Raw genomic sequence first — 18232 nt, 5'->3', positions numbered from 1 at the left:
AAATAAATTTTTGACATGAGCTAAATTTTACTTCTGATTCATAATGACTGATTATAACACTATGACAGTTACAGAAAATTAATTAGTTATGAAGAACAAGAACTCTAGAAATAAAAATGCAGAGGCTGAAAATGGAATTATAATCTTTTTCACACCATGTGGAAAGAGTCAAATGGAATTTAAAAACTCAGGTCATGGGGCACCTGGGTGGCTTAGTTGGTTAAGCATCTGACTGGGCTTGGGCTCAGGTCATGATCTCACAGTTCAGGAGTTCAAGGCCTGCCTTGGGTTCCATGGTGACATTTCAGGGCCTGCTTGGGATTCTCCCTCTTTCTCTGCCCTCCCCTGCTCCTGCTCCTGCTCTCTCTCTCTCTCCCCCTCAAAATAAGTAAATAAAATTTAAAAATAAAATAAAATGAAAATAAAAACTCAGGTCACTAAAATAATATTAAGGAAGCTCTTTGTTATACATTTTCCCCCCAAAGACATATCATATTAAAGAATATGAATTACGTAAAGTACACACACACACACAATATTTTAACTGTGATTACAAATTAAATTAGCTGTGATTACAAACTTGCTGAAAAAACTACTTCCTGTCAAGCATGAAACTTGTAAAACTCAAAGTTTCGTTCTAAACATTTTGAATCACTTGGGGGTACGTATTAAGAAGGCATATTTTGGGCTTTCACCAGATGAACTGAATCAGTTTCTAGAGGGTATGTGTTGGGAATCTGCATTTTTCATTGCTAAACATTTACTTATTACCCACACTGATAGCATTCTGGAGAAAGTGCCAACTTCTTCATTATCTATGAGATCCAGCCCCCCAAGCTATAGTGCATCATTCTATCTTAGAGGTGGACGTGGGCTGTTTACCAGAATTCCGCTGCTGAGATCTGTGCCACAATTGGGCAACTGCTTTAAGAGGCAATGATTTTTTCCTTTTTTAATCATCTTTTTTGGTGTAGAAATTTATGGGCTGGTGTTATTATCCACTTACAACTGTTTTACATCCTCTTGGCAAATTTAATGGTGATTTCAACTACAACTTTCTCACTTCATTGGACCCACTGATGGACAAACTTTTTCTCTATTTTCTGATGGAAAGATAGAAAGCAAAAACTTCTGTGTATGATGAGAACTTTTAAGATCTACTCTTAGCAACTTTCAAATATACATTACATGTATTGCTAACTTTAGTCATCATACTGTACCTTTCATCACCAAAACTTATAATAATTTAAATGTTTATTATACTGCTGCCTGCTCTACCAGATACCACTGCAGGAAAACCCATTTATTATTCAAGAATCTACCTGTTTCTTTTAGCTACTTTTCATAGTGCCATCCAGAATTAAATCAAAATGAATGTGGTTAGGGGAAAAAAAGCCATTGTGCAAGAGGCGAGTGCACACCTCATACTTGGATCGGGAGCTCTGCCATTTCTCTGGAGACAGTCTACAGGGTCAGACAAGGTGGAAGTTTAATTAATAATAGTTTATTTGTAAAACTCATCCCCTTGAAGAGTTCCTTATAAGGAGATTTCTGAACTTCCCAAACCATCTACGGGTGTACACACGGTGCCAGGGGTTTGAGGGCAGTTGGTTAAACCTTACTTTGAAGCCAGGGTAAGTCTAGTGAGTCCTACTCATACCTTTAGGGAAAATGAAGCTAAGTTATTTTTAGAAGACGATTTCTGCCACAATTGGTTTCTCTGAGGTACATAACCAGAAGACCAGAATTAGAAAAGAGGAAATGAACTTTTCTTCTAATAAATGTTTGCTATGAAATATTGAATCACCTTAATGGGTTTCTAGGGCCTGAGGAAGTTCTGTTCTTTAAAAAAAAAAAAAAAAAAGATACAGTATATATTAACTCCACAAGTTCTATACTAATTAACAATATTAGACCACTCAAGATATTTTTTCCAGTTTTATTGAGATAATTGACATACAACATCGTGTTAGTTTTAGGTGTACAACATAATGATCCATTTATGTATATATTGCAAAATGATCATCACAATAAGTTTAGTAAAGCTATATCACGTCACATAATTACAAAAACTTTTGTGTATGTTGAGAACTTCTAATAGCTACTCTTGGCAACTTTCAAATAGACATTACACTATTGTTAACTTTAGTCATCGTACTGTACGTTTCATCACCAGAACTTATAATTGTAAGTTTGTATATTTTGACCGTTTTGCCCATTTTGCCGGCCTTCCCCCACCTCCTCCCTCTGGCAACCACCAATCAGATTTCTGTATTTTTTTTTTTTTTAAATGCAAGCTAATTTAAGACGTGCTGTATTGGTGAGGGACCATTTTACTCTTCATACTGAAATGTGGTGTGTTTATAAGTTTGGACATACAAGTTAAGTGTTACTTAAGCAAATATGGCCAGTTTGTTATTGTTACATACAAAAAGGAAAATGGGGGAAAAAAAGGAAAAATAATGAAATTTATTTTTGTTAAAAAAAAAATGAAGGTGGGGGTTGTTCCTGAAGGGCCTTTCTCTTCAAGAGGCATCACTCAGGAGACCTCTGAGAACTGAGACTTAAAACCCCGCAGGTCACGGGTCAGGGAAGTTTTAGGCAAAATTCAGAGAGGTGCTCCCCTCCCCCAGCCGCAGTTTCCACCCTGGCGCAGGGACCGACGGGACTGGGCCACGGCCCAACCGCCTCAGGGGAAGACGAGGCCCGGAAGCCTCAGGCCGGTAGCGGCTGGGACAGGGCTCCCGGGAGCCCCCAGGCCTGGGCCAGCCGTCGCCGCGAGCCGCGAGCTCCAGCAAGAGCGTCCTGCCGACTCCTCCTCCGCCCTGGGAAGGCGGGGCCTCCGCCCTTCCCGCGTGCGGGTCTCGCCGCCCCCCAGCCTCCTCGTAGGCCTTGCGCCATTTCTGCTTCCATCGGCCGAACGGGGGCGCGGAGCCGGTCCCGGGGCGGGATGCGGCCGCCCCTGGGGCGGTGGTGGCTGCTAATCTGGCTGCAGCCCTTGTCCGCACAGCCTGCTGGCGCGGTGCGCGGAGAGGAGGCGGCGGCGGCGGCGCTGTCAGGTAACCGCGGTCACTAGCGGCCGGCGCGCACGCGCGCGCGCGGCCTCCCGGGTTCGTAGGTCTCTCCCGCTTCCTTGGCGCCCCGAGGGCGCTCTCCCTGCCGGCGGCGGCGGCGGCGGCGGCGGCGGCGGCGGCGAGGCGCAGGCAGCCCAATGCGCGCTTCCTTGTCCCGTTCGGCCCGCCGCGCGTGGCCAGCACCCGGGGCAGGCCCAACATCTCTTCTTCCCGCCTGCTTGGGTTTCCCTGGTCTCTGCTGTCACTTAGACACTTTTATGATTTTAGGAGTAGAAGCAACCGCCAGGCTCAGTCTATCCTAATTTCCTCATTTACCAAGAAGCAACCGTCAAGTTCGGTCTAGCCCAGTTTCCTCGTTTACGAACCAGCAAGCAAAGCTCTTGAGATGTTTTCATTTGTCTGAGGTCACACAGCTTGTTACTGGCACAGCTGACCCTAGTCTCCCGACTTTCAACACAGGACTTTTAATACATCGATTTGTGTCGAAAACCTCAGTATTTCAATATATAGCGATTACTCTGGACTCAATAGAAGAACTTTAGCTTTAGAATTTGACCTAAATTCCCCTGCCCTTGACTAGCTCTGTGGCCTTGAGCCACTGGTCACATGTAAAACATCATATCTAACAGGATTGTTGTGAGGATTAACATGTGCGCGATTGTTAACAGAGGAAACGAGATGGTAGCTCTTCATATTGTTGTTAGGGGCTGTCTGTGGAGTGCTCTCAGGATCCTGGCACGGAAGGGACGTCGTGAGTCCCAACTTCAGAACTGCTAGTAATATGCTACGAGCTTAACATTTCTAGCTCATCCCCACCCCCCGCATAAAATCCTTTAAAAGATTTCCTGGGATTTCTGTCCACCAGCTTCACCTCCTCTCGTTGGCCACCAATGTTTTGCAAGGGAGACACCTAAGTGTGGTCCTTTAGCCCGGTATAGTACCTCCAAACGTGAGATCAAGGTTCTTTGTCTAAGGATGAAGACAAGTTACTGGATTTCTGCCAGAGCTGCCAACTCATGGGAATCTTGCAGTGAGTTAAAGCTTGGGGAACTTTTCCATACCAGTTTTCATTGAAGAGACATTCACTGAGTGTTTCCTGTGTGTTAAAAGTGCTTTAAATGCATAATCTTATTTAAGACCTATAGTAACCCTAATGGGTACAAGTACCATTTGCATACCCATTTTACAGATGAGGAAAGGCAGGCTTTAGTAGTAAGAAATGTAACCAGTCATACACTGATGAAAAAATAAATCACAGATGTATCTAAGAGGGAGGGTTTCTGAGAATAGCAGCAGCCAGGAAATTGTCAGTAGCCCTGGACCAACACCCAGGACCTTGAGTTCTAGTCATTCATTACTTTCCCCCACCCACTTATAAATGTTTTTTTATTTTTTTTATTTTTATTTTTTTATTTCTGGGGGGGGGGAGAGAGAGAGACAGACAGACAGACAGTGTGAGCAGGGAAGGGTCAGAGAGAGGGAGTCACAGACTGAAACAGGCTCCAGGCTCTGAGCTGGCAGTCAGCACAGAGCCCTATGCGGGGCTCGAACCCACGAACCGCGAGATCTTGACCTAAGCGAAAGTCGGACGCTTAACCGACTAAGCCACCCAGGCGCCCCTCCCCCACCCACTTGTAGAATGTACCTTGGTCCAGGCACATAATCTTTATAGACCATGGTTTTCTCGTGAGTAAAATAAAGTTGTTCTATTGCCGAATGGCTTCCCATAGTTTCCTCACGTTTTTATTTGCTTCAGTTAACCCTGTATGTCTCATATTTCTATTACAGTATTTAGTATTAACTGTTCCTTCTATTTTGTTAGCCAAAGACCTATGTAAGTGCTTATCAGAGCTACTGTTCTGCCCAAGACATGCAGGATGCCCACGAGTTGATAAAATTCTAGCGCGCAGCTAAGAAAAATGGCAACTTACGTAGCCTTATAGCCAATGCTTGCCATTCCAGATATGCTATTCAGCATAGGCTCTGGGGCATCCTGGATCCTGTGGGGTTTTAAAGACACCACGGTGGAACCTCTGGACTGGACTAGGTCTAAGGAACATTCTGCTTCAGAAGTGGTTTTATGAGTATCCCTGAGATCAAACAGCTGGTACTTCCTTTCATAATATAAGGCCCAGCTATAACATGAGAAGCTTGGATTAGATGATACTTAGTGTCCTAAAATTCTGTCTTGGATGTATACACCCTTCTGTACGATAGAGAACATCCAGAGCAAGGCCAGCTGTCACCCTATCTGGATGAAAATCAGAGGCAGATGACACAGGAGAAGCAGGTAGTTGTCTGGCTGAAAGAAAGAGTTATTCATAATTTGCAGCCAGTGGGAGAGGGCCGTAGAGACCCACATGTTGTCCTATGATGAAGTTCAGGCCCTTGGGTTGAATTCCCAGGCTTGAACTATATAGCAATAGGTCATTGCAAATCACAACTTTCAAGATCATCTATGGAGAAGAAAAATTAGTACTCGAGGTTAAAATTAGCCTGAATGTACATCAGCATGTGCTAATTTCAGATTCATTCTCTATGCATATTCTTGGAGAAATAAAAATCAAGATTAATATTCAAGTCCACTTAAAAAAAGCTAGGATTACTAGAATAGGGAAGTTACCTTTGTAATTTTGGTGCTCCATGCTAACTCCTTTGAAAATAGGAATGTACAAAATAATACCCAGAAAAGTCCTTCTTCCTTTGACCTTTCAGGAGCTAAGCTTTGTTGGTTTTTCCTTTTTTGTTTTTCCTATTTTTCTCCCTCCCCTTCTTTGTCACAAAAGAAAAACAGTGATAGGCCAGTTGGAGAAAATGGCAGTCTAATTTAATAAGTGATTTTATATTATAGTTTCATCTGAAGATATTTATTTCCCATATGAAGGCCATGTAAGGTTAAATTTTTAGAAAGAACATTACTGAAATATTTTTATGTTGGAGGTTGTTTAAGATCTGCTAGGATTTGAGGAGTGTTTGTGCTTTTTATTTTTAGCATATTCTATAAGTAGGTTTAAGTACTACCTGCCCTTTTTCTGAAGTTTTGACTGAATATTTTTACCTTACATATGACTAAATTCTTTAACTTAAATATATCCTTTTACATTAGGAAAGCTAAAAAATGACAAAAGTAGTACATAGGAGTAATTTTAAATGTAATTTATTAGTTAAAGCAGGTGATACCCATCTGGCCCTTTTTTATATAAACTATGTAGTGTTAAAATTAGATTAATTGAATATAGATTGGTATTTTTTGAAACTTTTTTTAAATATTTATTTATTTTGAGAGAGTGAGTGAGCACACGTCTGTGAGTACCCACACTGGCAGGGGAGGGACCGAGAGACGGAGCTGTCATGACATAGGACCTCCATCTCAAGAGCTGTGAGATCATGACCTGAGCCGAAACCAGGAGTCCAATGCTTAGTGAACTGAATGACCTAGGTGCCCCCAAGCTGAGTGGTATTTATAATGAACTAAGGGGGCACCTGATGGCTCAATCTGTTGAGCTTCCAACTTCAGCTCAGATCATGATCTTGTAGTCTGTGAGTTCAAGCCCCGCATCAGGCTCTGTGCTGACAGCTCAGAGCCTGGAACCTGCTTTGGATTCTGTATCTCCCTCTCTCTCTGCTGGCCTCAGCTTGCGCTATGTCTCTCCGTCTTTCTGTCTCATAAATAAACATTAAAACTAGTTTTTTAAATAAAAAATAAAATGAACTAAGGAATCTCATTGGGTAAGATAACTCTGACTCTGATCCTTTGGTAATATAAATAATTGTGCTTTGTCTTAGCAGTTTGGGCACAATTGTCCAGAAATATATTCTACAAAAGTCAGGTTTATTATTGCAGAATCAAGAGAACCTGCTGAAGACTGCCAGGACTTATAGAAAGCGATGATCATTTTGTAGCTTAGAGTTGCAGACATGCTGGGGTAGTCATTGTAATGATGGCATGCTGGGCTGGCCCTGTAGATACTCCTAAGTGTTTAGGAGATGAGGCAGAGCTGGGACAGCCCACACTTCCAGATCTTTCTCTGGATCTGGAATCAGGTTTGAGGATGTGGGTACCCAGGTTATGGGGCACCTTCTAGGGTGGAAACATATTTCAGCCTCAGGTGGAAGCAGTAGCTGTCCCTAGGCAGGTATTGTTTTCTTCTGATCAGATGAATGATTATTATTAAGTTTTTATGAATCTCCAGATATTCCCTTTTGTTTTCTGGATTGCATTATGAAGGGATTTTGTTGGTATCTTTGTGATATATTTTGGTTTGCCTACATCTGCCACCAGGAAGTTCCATCCTAGCAGAATGAACCAGCATGACTGAGGACACATGAATAAATGATACCTGTAGACATCTGACATGCGCCACATGTCAGCCATAGAGTTCAGATAAGCTGGCTGTGTTTTCTACTTCCCACCCTTATGTGGAGATGGAGGAAGAAGAAACTGAATAATGAAATGTTTCTAGAAGATTACTCAAGGGAGGCCTGAGCAGCTGAGAGGGGGAGGGGTGGAGGAGAGGTCAGAGGTACTAGGTCCTTGGAAGGAAGACTGGATTTTATTATGAATGCAATGAGAAGCTATTGGTTTTGAGCAGGTCAATAATGTGCTCTGATCGATGTTTTTAAAAGATCTATATGCTGATCGGAGAATTGGTTGTAGGGGAATGTCATAGGGGCAATTCTGGAAGCAGGGAACCAGTTAAAAGGGAATTACAGTAATCCAAGTGCAAGGAGACTGGCTTGGATGGCAGAGAAGCATTTACCTCTAAATTCAAATCATTGTACTATATTTAAATTGCACCATTTTGCTCTTAAAAGTTTCATATATCAAATGATTTAAGGAGATAGTCTTTTGACCAAGTGAGAACAAGTTCATCTGAAGGCAGCATTTGTTTGCACAGCTCAGGTCCCCAGAAAGAGGATATTCCTTCAAACTACTACTAAGAGTAGTTCACTGTTCTTAAAGGAATTGATTCCTTGAAGTGGTGGAGCCCATTAGGAGAGGTGATGCAGGGATAAGCTCCTGGCCTTGAGCACAAGTGTGGTATTAGGAGTAGCCCTGAAGAAAGAACTGGCTGGAAGTTGACGTTCTTGCAATGGTCTGAGGCTGCTGGGGTCTGTGGACCTTAAGGCTCTCCCCCGTTACCTGCCCCATTGGAATGCCCTCCCTTTTCAACAAAGGTAGGGATTCCTCTCTTTTACTGAGGAATATAGTTGTCGGTATAAAGTTGTCAACTCTAGCCACCCAGTAAAGACCTGTTCCTGCTCAGAGACCCACAGGAGGGCTGTGTAGAGCCAGAACAGAGGATACCACAAGGCCAGTCGACAGCCCTCCTTCTAATGCTCCTTCTCACTAGCTGAGGGCCTTTAATGTGTTTTAGTTGCTCAGGTGCTCCCAGGTTCTACACTGCCTTTGACATGGTCTTCTCTACAGCTAGCTGTCAGCCCTTCGACGTCCAGGAGTGCCTTCTCCCCTGTGTAGCCCTTGGCCAGGAGTCATTTGCATCTCAGACATATCTAAGACTTCACCTCTGCAGTTGGTTGCTTTCTGTGTTGGTAGCACCGGTTCTGCATTCCCCTTTTGTATATAAACAGGCTGTGCCAGGAGATACATTTTTAATTTTTTTTAATGTTTATTTGTTTTTGAGAGAGACAGTGTGAGCAGGGGAGGGGCAGAGAGAGGAGGACACAGAATCTGAAGCAGGCTCCAAGTTCTGAGCTGTCAGCACAGAGCCCAACATGGAATGTGCTCGAACTCAAGGACTGTGAAATCATGACCTGAGCTGAAGTCGGCTGCCCAACTGACTGAACCACCCAGGTTCCCTGCCCCTACCCCACCCCCAAGGGGATGCATTTTTAATTTTTAGCGTTTGTATTTAGCAGAGAGCCATTAGAGCTTCCTTCACATGCTTTTTTGAGACCTGCCTCTTCACCTGAATTCTTGTATTTTCATTTCAGATTCTCAAACTCTGCAAATTTGGTGGTATATTTTAAAAAACTATGCATTTCCTCAGATGTTAAGAGTAAAGATTAAATGATTTGACAGTGTCACAATGGAAAATACTGGGTTCTCGTGTGACTTTCCTGCTTTGTGTAGCTTTGTGCCTTTTATGCGGTTGCATTGGTGGGTATTCTCTGCATCTTCTCCCCAAGTCTGTCTTCACTTCTTCTAAGCTTTATGCTTGGGATGCTTCTAGCTAGGACACAAACCTATGTGGGCTTATTCAATTATTCCCTAAATGGATGTAATTGTTGATTAGATTCTAGTTATTCAGTCCTTCCCCAACTTTGGTGTAGCAGGTTATTCTAGCTTCACTTGATGTTTTTCTGGAGCAGCTGACTACACTTTCCATAGAGGAGTTGGGGGATGGGCATGAGGCCCATTTCTCTGTGTGCTCATAACATACTCTGTGCCTGTTTCCTATTGACATGTGTAGTGGTGACACCCTGTCCTGGACCCAGAAGAATCTATGACTTTCATCTCATTTCCTATTAAATTCAGATACAGAGGCAGCCACAGAATAAAATGAATTCATTACTTTATAATTTTCATATGGCATTTACCCTCTAATAAAGCACCTGTCTCTCCTCCTCCACATATTAGATTGTCTTGTGTTGTATTATATGTTATGTATATGTATATGTATTGTATAATACAGATGCACAAATATTTATACACGCAGACACATATGTATCTACTTCTGTCTCCGTATTTCTCCTGTGTTGTAGATCTGTCCATCTTCATTTAGTCCCAGCAACCAAAACTCGGTTATGTCCCAGATTGAACTCATCCCCCTTTCCCTGCACAGGCTTGCATCTTCTCCAGTGTTCCTTGTCTGGGTGAGGAACCTCACCATCTTTCCCCTCACCAGAACTTTCAGGTCATCTTCTTGGTCTCCCTCACCTAATGAATCTCCAAAGACTGTTAATTCCAGTCCTAAGTGGTCTTTAGTCTGTTCTTTCTCCCTCCTACCTAGTTCATTTCTTGCTTGGACTCCTTTAGTAGCCTTCTTAGTGGTTCTTCTACTTTCAGTCTTCTTCACCTCTAAAATTGCACGTTGCTTACAGAATTCTTTTTCTAAAACACAACTGTGTACTTGTTATTTCCCTATTAAACTGGTTATTCTCTGTTCCCACAGATCCGTTCTGTGCCCTTCCCTCCCCTGCTCATGTCTGGAAACTGACATCTGTGGACTACATCACCTGGGCTTCTTTGCCCTCCTGCTTCCCATTGGGTTTGGCCAATGAGGGGCACTGATGGGAGGGCAGGAGAGAGAGGTTGCAGTAGTCATACCTTCATCCCACCATTCCACATTTTGGCAGGGATTGCATCCCATGACCCTACTGTCCTCTGGGCTTCAGTAGCTCCAGGAACATCAGACCCTCCCTTTGCCATTTCAGGCCAAGGGATGTTAAAGGCTTCCTGCTGTTGTTGATGTCTGGGAAGTTCACAGCGCCTTATTGTTAATGCCTTAACTCTGCCCACATCCTCCCTGAACTCTTCAGTTAAACCCTTTTGAGTGTCCTCAGTTTCCTGCTGAGACTTTGATGCTGCTTACCTAAAATCCTTCAATGCTCTGCTTTCAGCATGAAGTCCATAGTCCTTAGAGTAAGTAGTAACCACTGCTTACCTCTCTACCTGCAGATGTTGAAGCTGCCCCCAGTTCTTGCCCTCTGCTTCAAGACTGAAGTACCCAGGGGCGCTTGGGTGGCTCCGCCGGTTAAGTAGCCAACTTCAGCTCCGGTCATGAAATCACAGCTTGTGGGTTTGAGCCCTGCATTGGGCTCTGTGCTGGCAGCTTGGAGCCTGGAACCTGCTTCAGATTCTGTGTGTCCCTCTCTCTCTGTACCTCTCCTGCTCACAGTCTCTCTCTCTCTCTCAAAAAATAAATAAACACTAAAATAAAATAAAATAAAGACTGAAGTACCCATTCTCTGTGTTCTTTTCTTTTTTTAAAACTTTCACTTTTTATTTAAACTCCAGTTAGTTAACATAACAATGTAATATTAGTTTCAGGTGTAGAATTTAGTGATTCATCAACTCACATAAAACACCCAGTGCTCATCACAAGTGCCCTCTTTAATACCCATCTCCCATTTAGCCCACCCTTCCACCCACCTTCTGTGTTCTTATGGTGCCTTGCATATATCATAAGAGTATTGATACTAGACTAATTTTTTGTCTGTTCCTGTAGGTTAGGAAGACTGAGGGACTATACTTACCATATAGAAGAATTCATTTAGAGAATGTAAAATAGCATTATTATTGTGAATAAAAAGAAAAAAAGATAAGATTATGGGAAATTAAATATTTAGGAAATATAATTGCTTTTCTATCTCTCAGTTCCAAGGTGTAAAGCTCTGAAGGAAAAAGATTTAATTAAAACTTCTCAGTCAGACTGTTACTGCTACAATCGAAATTCCCAAATGGAGTGGAAATACGTGTGGTCAACTCTGCAGGTAAGAGCCTATGTTTAAATCATGTCTAAGAAGCTGGTAATTAAAATGTACTATTTAAGGAATAGAAAATAGCTTTTATATGACATAGAGCTGTGTATCAGTATGAAAGTTAACTTGAGAATCACATCCAGTGGCCTAAGGGAAAGGGATGTGTGGAAGGGTACATTAACTCTTCATACTCTTCTTCAGCCCTTCTCCAAACTACTCCAAATAAATATCGTTTCTAAGTGAGCACAGTGTGCTTGCTATTCAGATACATACTTTCCAAAATCATTGCTATCTCAAGCCCCTTTCTGATTCTAGGTATGGCCAGGATAATAGTTAATCTCAATAGCTTTGTACTTTTCCTTCATTCAGCACTTAACAGATACTTTTTTTTTTAATTTTTTTTTTAATGTTTCATTTATTTCTAGGAGAGAGAGAGAGAGAGACAGCATCAGCAGGGGAGGGTCAGAGAGAGAGGGAGTCACAGACTGAAACAGGCTCCAGGCTCTGAGCTGGCAGTCAGCACAGAGCCTGACGCGGGGCTCGAACCCACGAACTGCGAGATCATGACCTAAGCGAAAGGCGGACGCTTAACCGACTAAGCCACCCAGGCGCCCCACTTAACAGATACTTCTTAAGCACTAGTTAAGTGCCAGGAACTATTATAGGCTCTTAGGATACATCAGTGAACAAAACAGATCCCTGCTCCTGTGATGCTTATAGTCCTAGGGATAGGGGATAGGCCATAAATGTAATAGAGAAGAAAACTGTAAAACTAGTAAGTGCTATGAAGAAAAGAAAATGTACAATAAGGTAAGTGGAATGAGGGAGGTAGGGGGGACAGTATAAAAAGAGTAATCGGGGTAGTTCTTATAGAGAAAGTGATATTTAAGAAAGATTTTAATTTTTTTAATGTTTATTCATTTTGAGACAGAGAGAAAGACAGTGTAAGTGGGGGAGGGGCAGAGAGAGAGGTAGACACAAGATCTAAAACAGGCTCCAGGCTCTGAGCTGTCAGCAGAGAGCCTGACACTGAAGTCAGATGCTTAGCCGACTGAACTACCCAGGCACCCTGAGAAAGATTTTAAGGAAGTTAATGAGTTACGAAGAAAATATACCAAGAAAGAATGTTCTAAGCTGAGGGAAAAGATGGAACATCATATAAGAAGGCATATGATGTTGATTTGTACTATTACTGATAATACACACCACTTTGATGTTAAGGTAGTATCTGTCAATTTACAGTTTTGCCACTGAAAAGTGACCATTGTTCTCTTTGTAATAAATGAGTATTTTGAGGAGATAATCTGAAAGTATGTAGATATCCTTTCCCTCACCTAACTTTCACCGCCTAGTTTTAATGTCCATTGATGATGCTTGTATGAATCAGTTATCATCATGCTATTTATCAAATGGTGATTTCCTAATTCCATTATTCTTTCTATATTCATCAACATTCTTCAACAGTGAAGACTTTCCTTCTCCAGTTTATTTATATCCACATAATATTACAGACTGCCAATTCATTTAGTGGATTAGAATCCATTACCTCATTATGTATTTTGATATTCAAATTATCTTAGATTTGGCCAGTAGGAGCCCCTTCAAAGTAGCTCATGTGTCCTTTTAATTTGTGCCTATCATTTGAGCGTCTTCAATAACAGGATGCTCCAGGTTTATCTTGTAATTTCTTAAACCCAGCTTTGGAATCCTACATTTTTTCAAGGAGCTTTCAGAGTTAGGTGTGTTTATTAGTGCTGGGATACCATTGTCATATGCATACACACAGAGACACAGAGACATATGCTGTATACCTGCACATATAACTATTTCTGTCACTCTGTCTCTTTTTTTAAATATGTATTTGTGTGTGTGTGTGTAAGAGAGAGAGAGAATTCAGAGCAGGCTCCATGCTATCAGCACAAAGCCCAGTATGGGGCTTGAACTCATGAACCATGAGATCATGACCTGAGCCAAAGTTGGATGCTCAACCAACTGAGCCACCCAGGTGTCCCCATCACTCTATCTATTAAAAAAACATGGGTTCTGGAGCACCTGGATAGCTCAGTTGGTTGAGCTTCCAACTCTTGACTTTGGCCCAGGTCATGATCCCAGGGTTTTGGACCCAAGCCCTGTGTCGGGTTCTGTGCTAAGCATGGAGCCTGTTTGGGATTCTCTCTCCCTCTCCCTGTGCCCCTCTTTCCCACTCACACACACACTCTCTCAAATTAAAAACAAAAACAAACAAGAAAACATGCTTTTTGATATCTCCCATACTACTGGGTATATTCTAATCTCTCTCCTTGTCATATTTGTAACTTCTTTCTCTGATAATGGGGAGCCTGGTTTTCATTATCCTCAATGTATTAACTCATTTGCCTAATGCTAGGATATTAATTTGTTTATTTGTTATTTACTTGTCAGTATTTGCTTAGAGTGTGTTTTACCTCTAATTTAAGAATATATAGTCTAATACTCTGCTCCAAAATTACTTAAGTTAATTCATTCCCACCCACCCTCCTTTAATATGGTTATATTACTCATTTGAAATATATTTGGTTTCATTGGTTTCCATTTTCATTTGAAATATATTTGTTTTTATTTTTAAGGGTTTTCCCCCCATCCTAGTTGATTTTATTATCATTATTTTTTAGTATGTGCAATATTAATATGGTTTAAAATCACAGGTCTACACAGAAGTATCTTCAGAGAAGTGTTACTCCCCCTCATTTCTCTATCCGTTCTTATCCGACCCTCGTGGGTGGTCAGTATTACTAGCGTCTGTCTTTCCTGTGTTTCCTAGTTTTGCAAAACTAAGCAGTGATGCATGTTTATAGAGAGGGCTAAGGAGTAAGTTTAGACAGAGGACTAATGGCTGAGCCTGGGTCAGTCTTACGTGAAGAGGTCAGAGAGGAGGAAGGGGCCAACACAAGAGAGAGAAGGAGCAACAGGTGATGTCCAGAATGCTGCGGGAAGAAGGTGTTACAAACAGGATCAAAATGGTGTTGGTGGGGGGCGCCTGGGTGGTTCAGTTGGTTAAGCGTCCAACTTTCACTTAGGTCATGATCTCACGGTTCGTAGGTTCGAGCCCCGCGTCGGGCTCTGTGCTGACAGCTAGCTCAGAGCCTGGAGCCTGTTTCAGATTCTGTGTCTCCCTCTCTCTCTGTCTCAGAAATAAATAAAAAACATTAAAAAAAACCCACACACACAAAATGGTGCTGGTGGATCAAATATGATGACGGAGAATGCATTGGCCATTTGATTTAGCAACATGGAGGGCCCTGGTGACCTTGTCAGGGACAGCCTGTTGGAAATGAAACATTGATTGAAGAGGGTTAAAGAGAGAAGGGGGAGGAAAAGAACTGAAGACTTCAGGTATTCAAGAATTCTTTTTAAAAGAATTTGAGTTATGGGCGCCTGGGTGGCTTAGTCGGTTAAGCGTCCGACTTTCGCTCAGGTCATGATCTCACGGTTCGTGGGTTCGAGCCCCACGTCGGGCTCTGTGCTGACTGCCAGCTCAGAGCCTGGAGCCTGTTTCAGTCTGTGACTCCCTCTCTCTCTGACCCTCCCCTGCTCACGCTGTCTCTCTCTCTCTCCTAGAAATAAATTAAAAAAAAAACATTAAAAAAATAAAATAAATTAAAAAAAAATAAAAAAAATAAAAGAATTTGAGTGCACTGGAAGCAAGGGGATAGCTGGAGGGGAAAGTGGCTTTTGTTTTTAAATGGGAAAAGGTTCAACATTTCCCAATGGAAATGGTCCAGCAGAGAGGCCCGAAGCACTGGTAGACGTCCTTGAGTGGACAAAGGTGAATCTGAATCTGTGCCTTGAGAATCTTCTTTAAGGCTCCTCTGTGGCAGACCATTCCTCCCCACAGGCAGGAAACAGCGCGTGTCCGCAGGTGCTGCCAGGTGGGTGGATACAGGGATGGGCGTCTGTTGACATTCTCTTCTGGCTTCTTCCATTTTCAGTGGAGAGTGAGGAAGGGGAGAGGGTGTTGGCATTGAGGAAGGAAAAGTTATGAAATCTTTGTTGAAGAGAGTGGAGAGTAGATAGGAATGTGGTGTGATCACCTATAGCTGCAGGTCCCACTTCAGATTCCCACTCATGGGCTTGAAATCAGACTACTATGTGTTTAGCACCATTTGGTGGTACAAATGCCAAGAGCAGAATGGGTGGAGAGCTGGATTTTGCAGGTGGGTGTGACAAAGCAAGAACAGTGCAAAAGAGTCGGGTACATGCAAGGGAATTATTTGCAATGATTGGTCATGGAATTTAGCTGGATCAGAAGGGGCTAAGGACATCAAAGGGGTGAGGAGCAGGGGGAAAATGTTTGATCCATGATGGGGTCAGAGGCTTACTGGGGTCGAGGTACTATACGTGGCATGCTGGAAAGGTAGGAGTTGGTGGTCAGCCAGTGGGATGCATGAAACAATCTGTAGAGAGGCTGTAGTTTGGTATGGACAAGGTCTTGGGTGTGGCCGTGGGAGTAGGTAGCTGAGGTGGGGCAGCAGCAAGTGTAAGAGGGTAAGAGCTCAAGATGCTGAGAATCAGAGCATTGGAAGGAGTGTGGTGTACATATATGCACATTGAACCCTTAGAAGTATGACAGGAAATAGCATTAGAGAGAAAGCAACAATGAGCCAGGAATTAAAGTCCAAGAGAAATTAGTGTAGGTAATAGGTTATATCACCTGATGGCCGATCTTCAGAGTTGGTGATCTCACTACCCTTTTCAGGCTTGCATTATTCTTGGGCAGAGAAGAGGAATATAGGGGGACAAAAGCAGCAGCAGAATTTTCATTTATTGAACACTGGATTGTCACTGTTTGCTTGGTACTGTAGCTAGTACCTTGTTGTGAGAATGGAATAGCACCTGTGATTGTGACAGGGAAAATCTGTTGTAAGATGGCCTACAGGACTAATAAGAAAACACCTGTCCCTGATCAAAGACTCCCCCTTCCCAGTGGTTCTTCCCACCCTGCGTGTCGCGCGCATTAATGAGCAATGCGGAAGTAACAGACTATATATAAATTGTTCCTTCTGCTAATGCTCTGGGCTCAGACCTCTAGAGAATGATCTCGTCTGAGCCCACTAGTGTAAAATAAACCTCCTGCCTTCTAAGATCTCAGAGTGCTGCTTGGTTCTTCCCTTGGGTGATCCAGACCAGATTCCGTAACATTTGGTTCCCTGACTGGAAAACCCAACAGCGCTGGCCCGTTGGTGCCACTGGTTTGGGAAAACGGCCAGGTGGTGACTGACAAATTGCAAAGGAGAAGGCGCTCCCTGCCTGAGTTTCGGCAGTCTCCAGCTCAGTTGCCTTGGGCCGCCCCTCTCCACCATTCCCACCAGAGTCAAAGAGACTTGGCAAGTGAGGACCTGGAACCGACATTGGAAACCGGTAAGGGCCGGGTCCTAAATCTGTCCTATCCTGCCCAACCATAGTGGTGGAAGGGGGAGCTGATCACTCCCCGGAGACCTCAGTGGTCTCATCCATAGAAATTCTGTGGGAGGGAATGTAATAACCTCTGGTGTGTATGTGAGTGTGAATGTGTGACTTGGTCCGGCTTGCCTGCTGAGTTCGATTCTGTTGCTCCACAGGTGGGCACCCTTAAGGTCCCCATAAACCTACAGAGTCTGAGTGGGCCCGTCTGCAACTCCATGGTGAATGACATACAGTCTGTGGTGGCATTGTAATAGTTTCCGATCATTAGACATAAAGCTGAGACCACTACAGCTAAGCGTTACCTAAGTTCCTTGGGACACAGCCAGATGGGCATCTGACAGATCTCATTAGAGGGAGAACCCCTACCCCTTTGTTTGTCTTTGAAACACCACCTCACGGAAACATTATGGGGTTGGGACAGAGCAAAACCACAGTTTTTAAAACTATGATTGAGAACTTTGAGAAGGAGTTTTCGGGAGATTATGGAATTAAGGTGACTCCTAGCAAATTAAGGACCTATTTGAGTTGGAATGGCCCACTTTTGGGGTAGGATGGCCTCCGGAGGGAACCTCAGATGTCCCAGTGGTCTGCCGTGTCTGGCATGTTGTCACCAGAGACCCAAGTTACCCTGATCAGTTCCCGTATATTGACTTCCGGTTAGAGATTGCCCAAATCCTCCCCCTTTGGTGTGATTTACCTGCAGTGAACAGAGACAGGCTAGGGTACAGAGGTCCTGACCTCCGCAAATTCTCACCAGTGATCTGGAGGAAGAACCAATTTTGCCCCTCCGTATGCTCCCCTGAGACTGTCAGCACCTGCCCCTGCCCCGCCCCCGCCTCCCGATACTCTGCCACCTTCAGCCTCCCCACCACCTCCGGACTGGACAGAGCCTCTCTCCCCTGGGCCAGCGGCCAGATTGCGCCCTCAGCCGGGTGCAGGTGCTCTCCAGATGCCGGTACGAGAGACAAGGGAACCTGAGAGAAGTGATGAAAATGCAACCCTCCAGCCTGGCCACTCAATGATGTATTACTAACCTTTATCCACTACTGATCTCCTCAATTGGAAACATAACACCCCATCGTGTTCTGAAAAACCGCAGGCAGTGATAGACCTAATGGAGTCCCTCTCCCAGACCTACTGACCAACTGGGAAGACTGCAAACAGCTGCTCCACACTTTGTTTAACCCTGAAGAGAGACGGAGAATTAGGAGAGGAGCTCAGCAATACCTTGATGAACACGCACCAGCCAGGGTTGTTGATCCTGGCACCTG

At 43.4% G+C, this 18232-nt stretch overlaps 1 protein-coding gene across 4 annotated transcripts in view; it reads left to right on the top strand.

The window, feature by feature from the left end:
* The first annotated feature begins 2501 nt into the window (after positions 1-2501).
* Positions 2502-18232, top strand: part of NEMP2 (nuclear envelope integral membrane protein 2) — a 32274-nt gene continuing 16543 nt past the window's right edge. For all 4 annotated transcript variants that reach the window (XR_005528835.1, XM_039234736.1, XM_039234735.1 and 1 more), the window contains exons 1-2: positions 2502-3059; positions 11416-11531. Coding sequence is in view for 3 of the 4 variants with exons in the window: in XM_039234736.1 (XP_039090667.1) it covers positions 2951-3059; positions 11416-11531 (225 nt within the window). In the remaining variant the exon portion in view is untranslated. The remainder of the gene's footprint in view (positions 3060-11415; positions 11532-18232) is intronic.

Source organism: Hyaena hyaena, unplaced genomic scaffold (genome assembly GCF_003009895.1).
Source record: "Hyaena hyaena isolate Hyena2069 unplaced genomic scaffold, ASM300989v1 scaffold_92, whole genome shotgun sequence".
NCBI classification, from domain to species: domain Eukaryota; kingdom Metazoa; phylum Chordata; class Mammalia; order Carnivora; family Hyaenidae; genus Hyaena; species Hyaena hyaena.
This window is presented reverse-complemented; position numbering and strand designations above follow the sequence as displayed.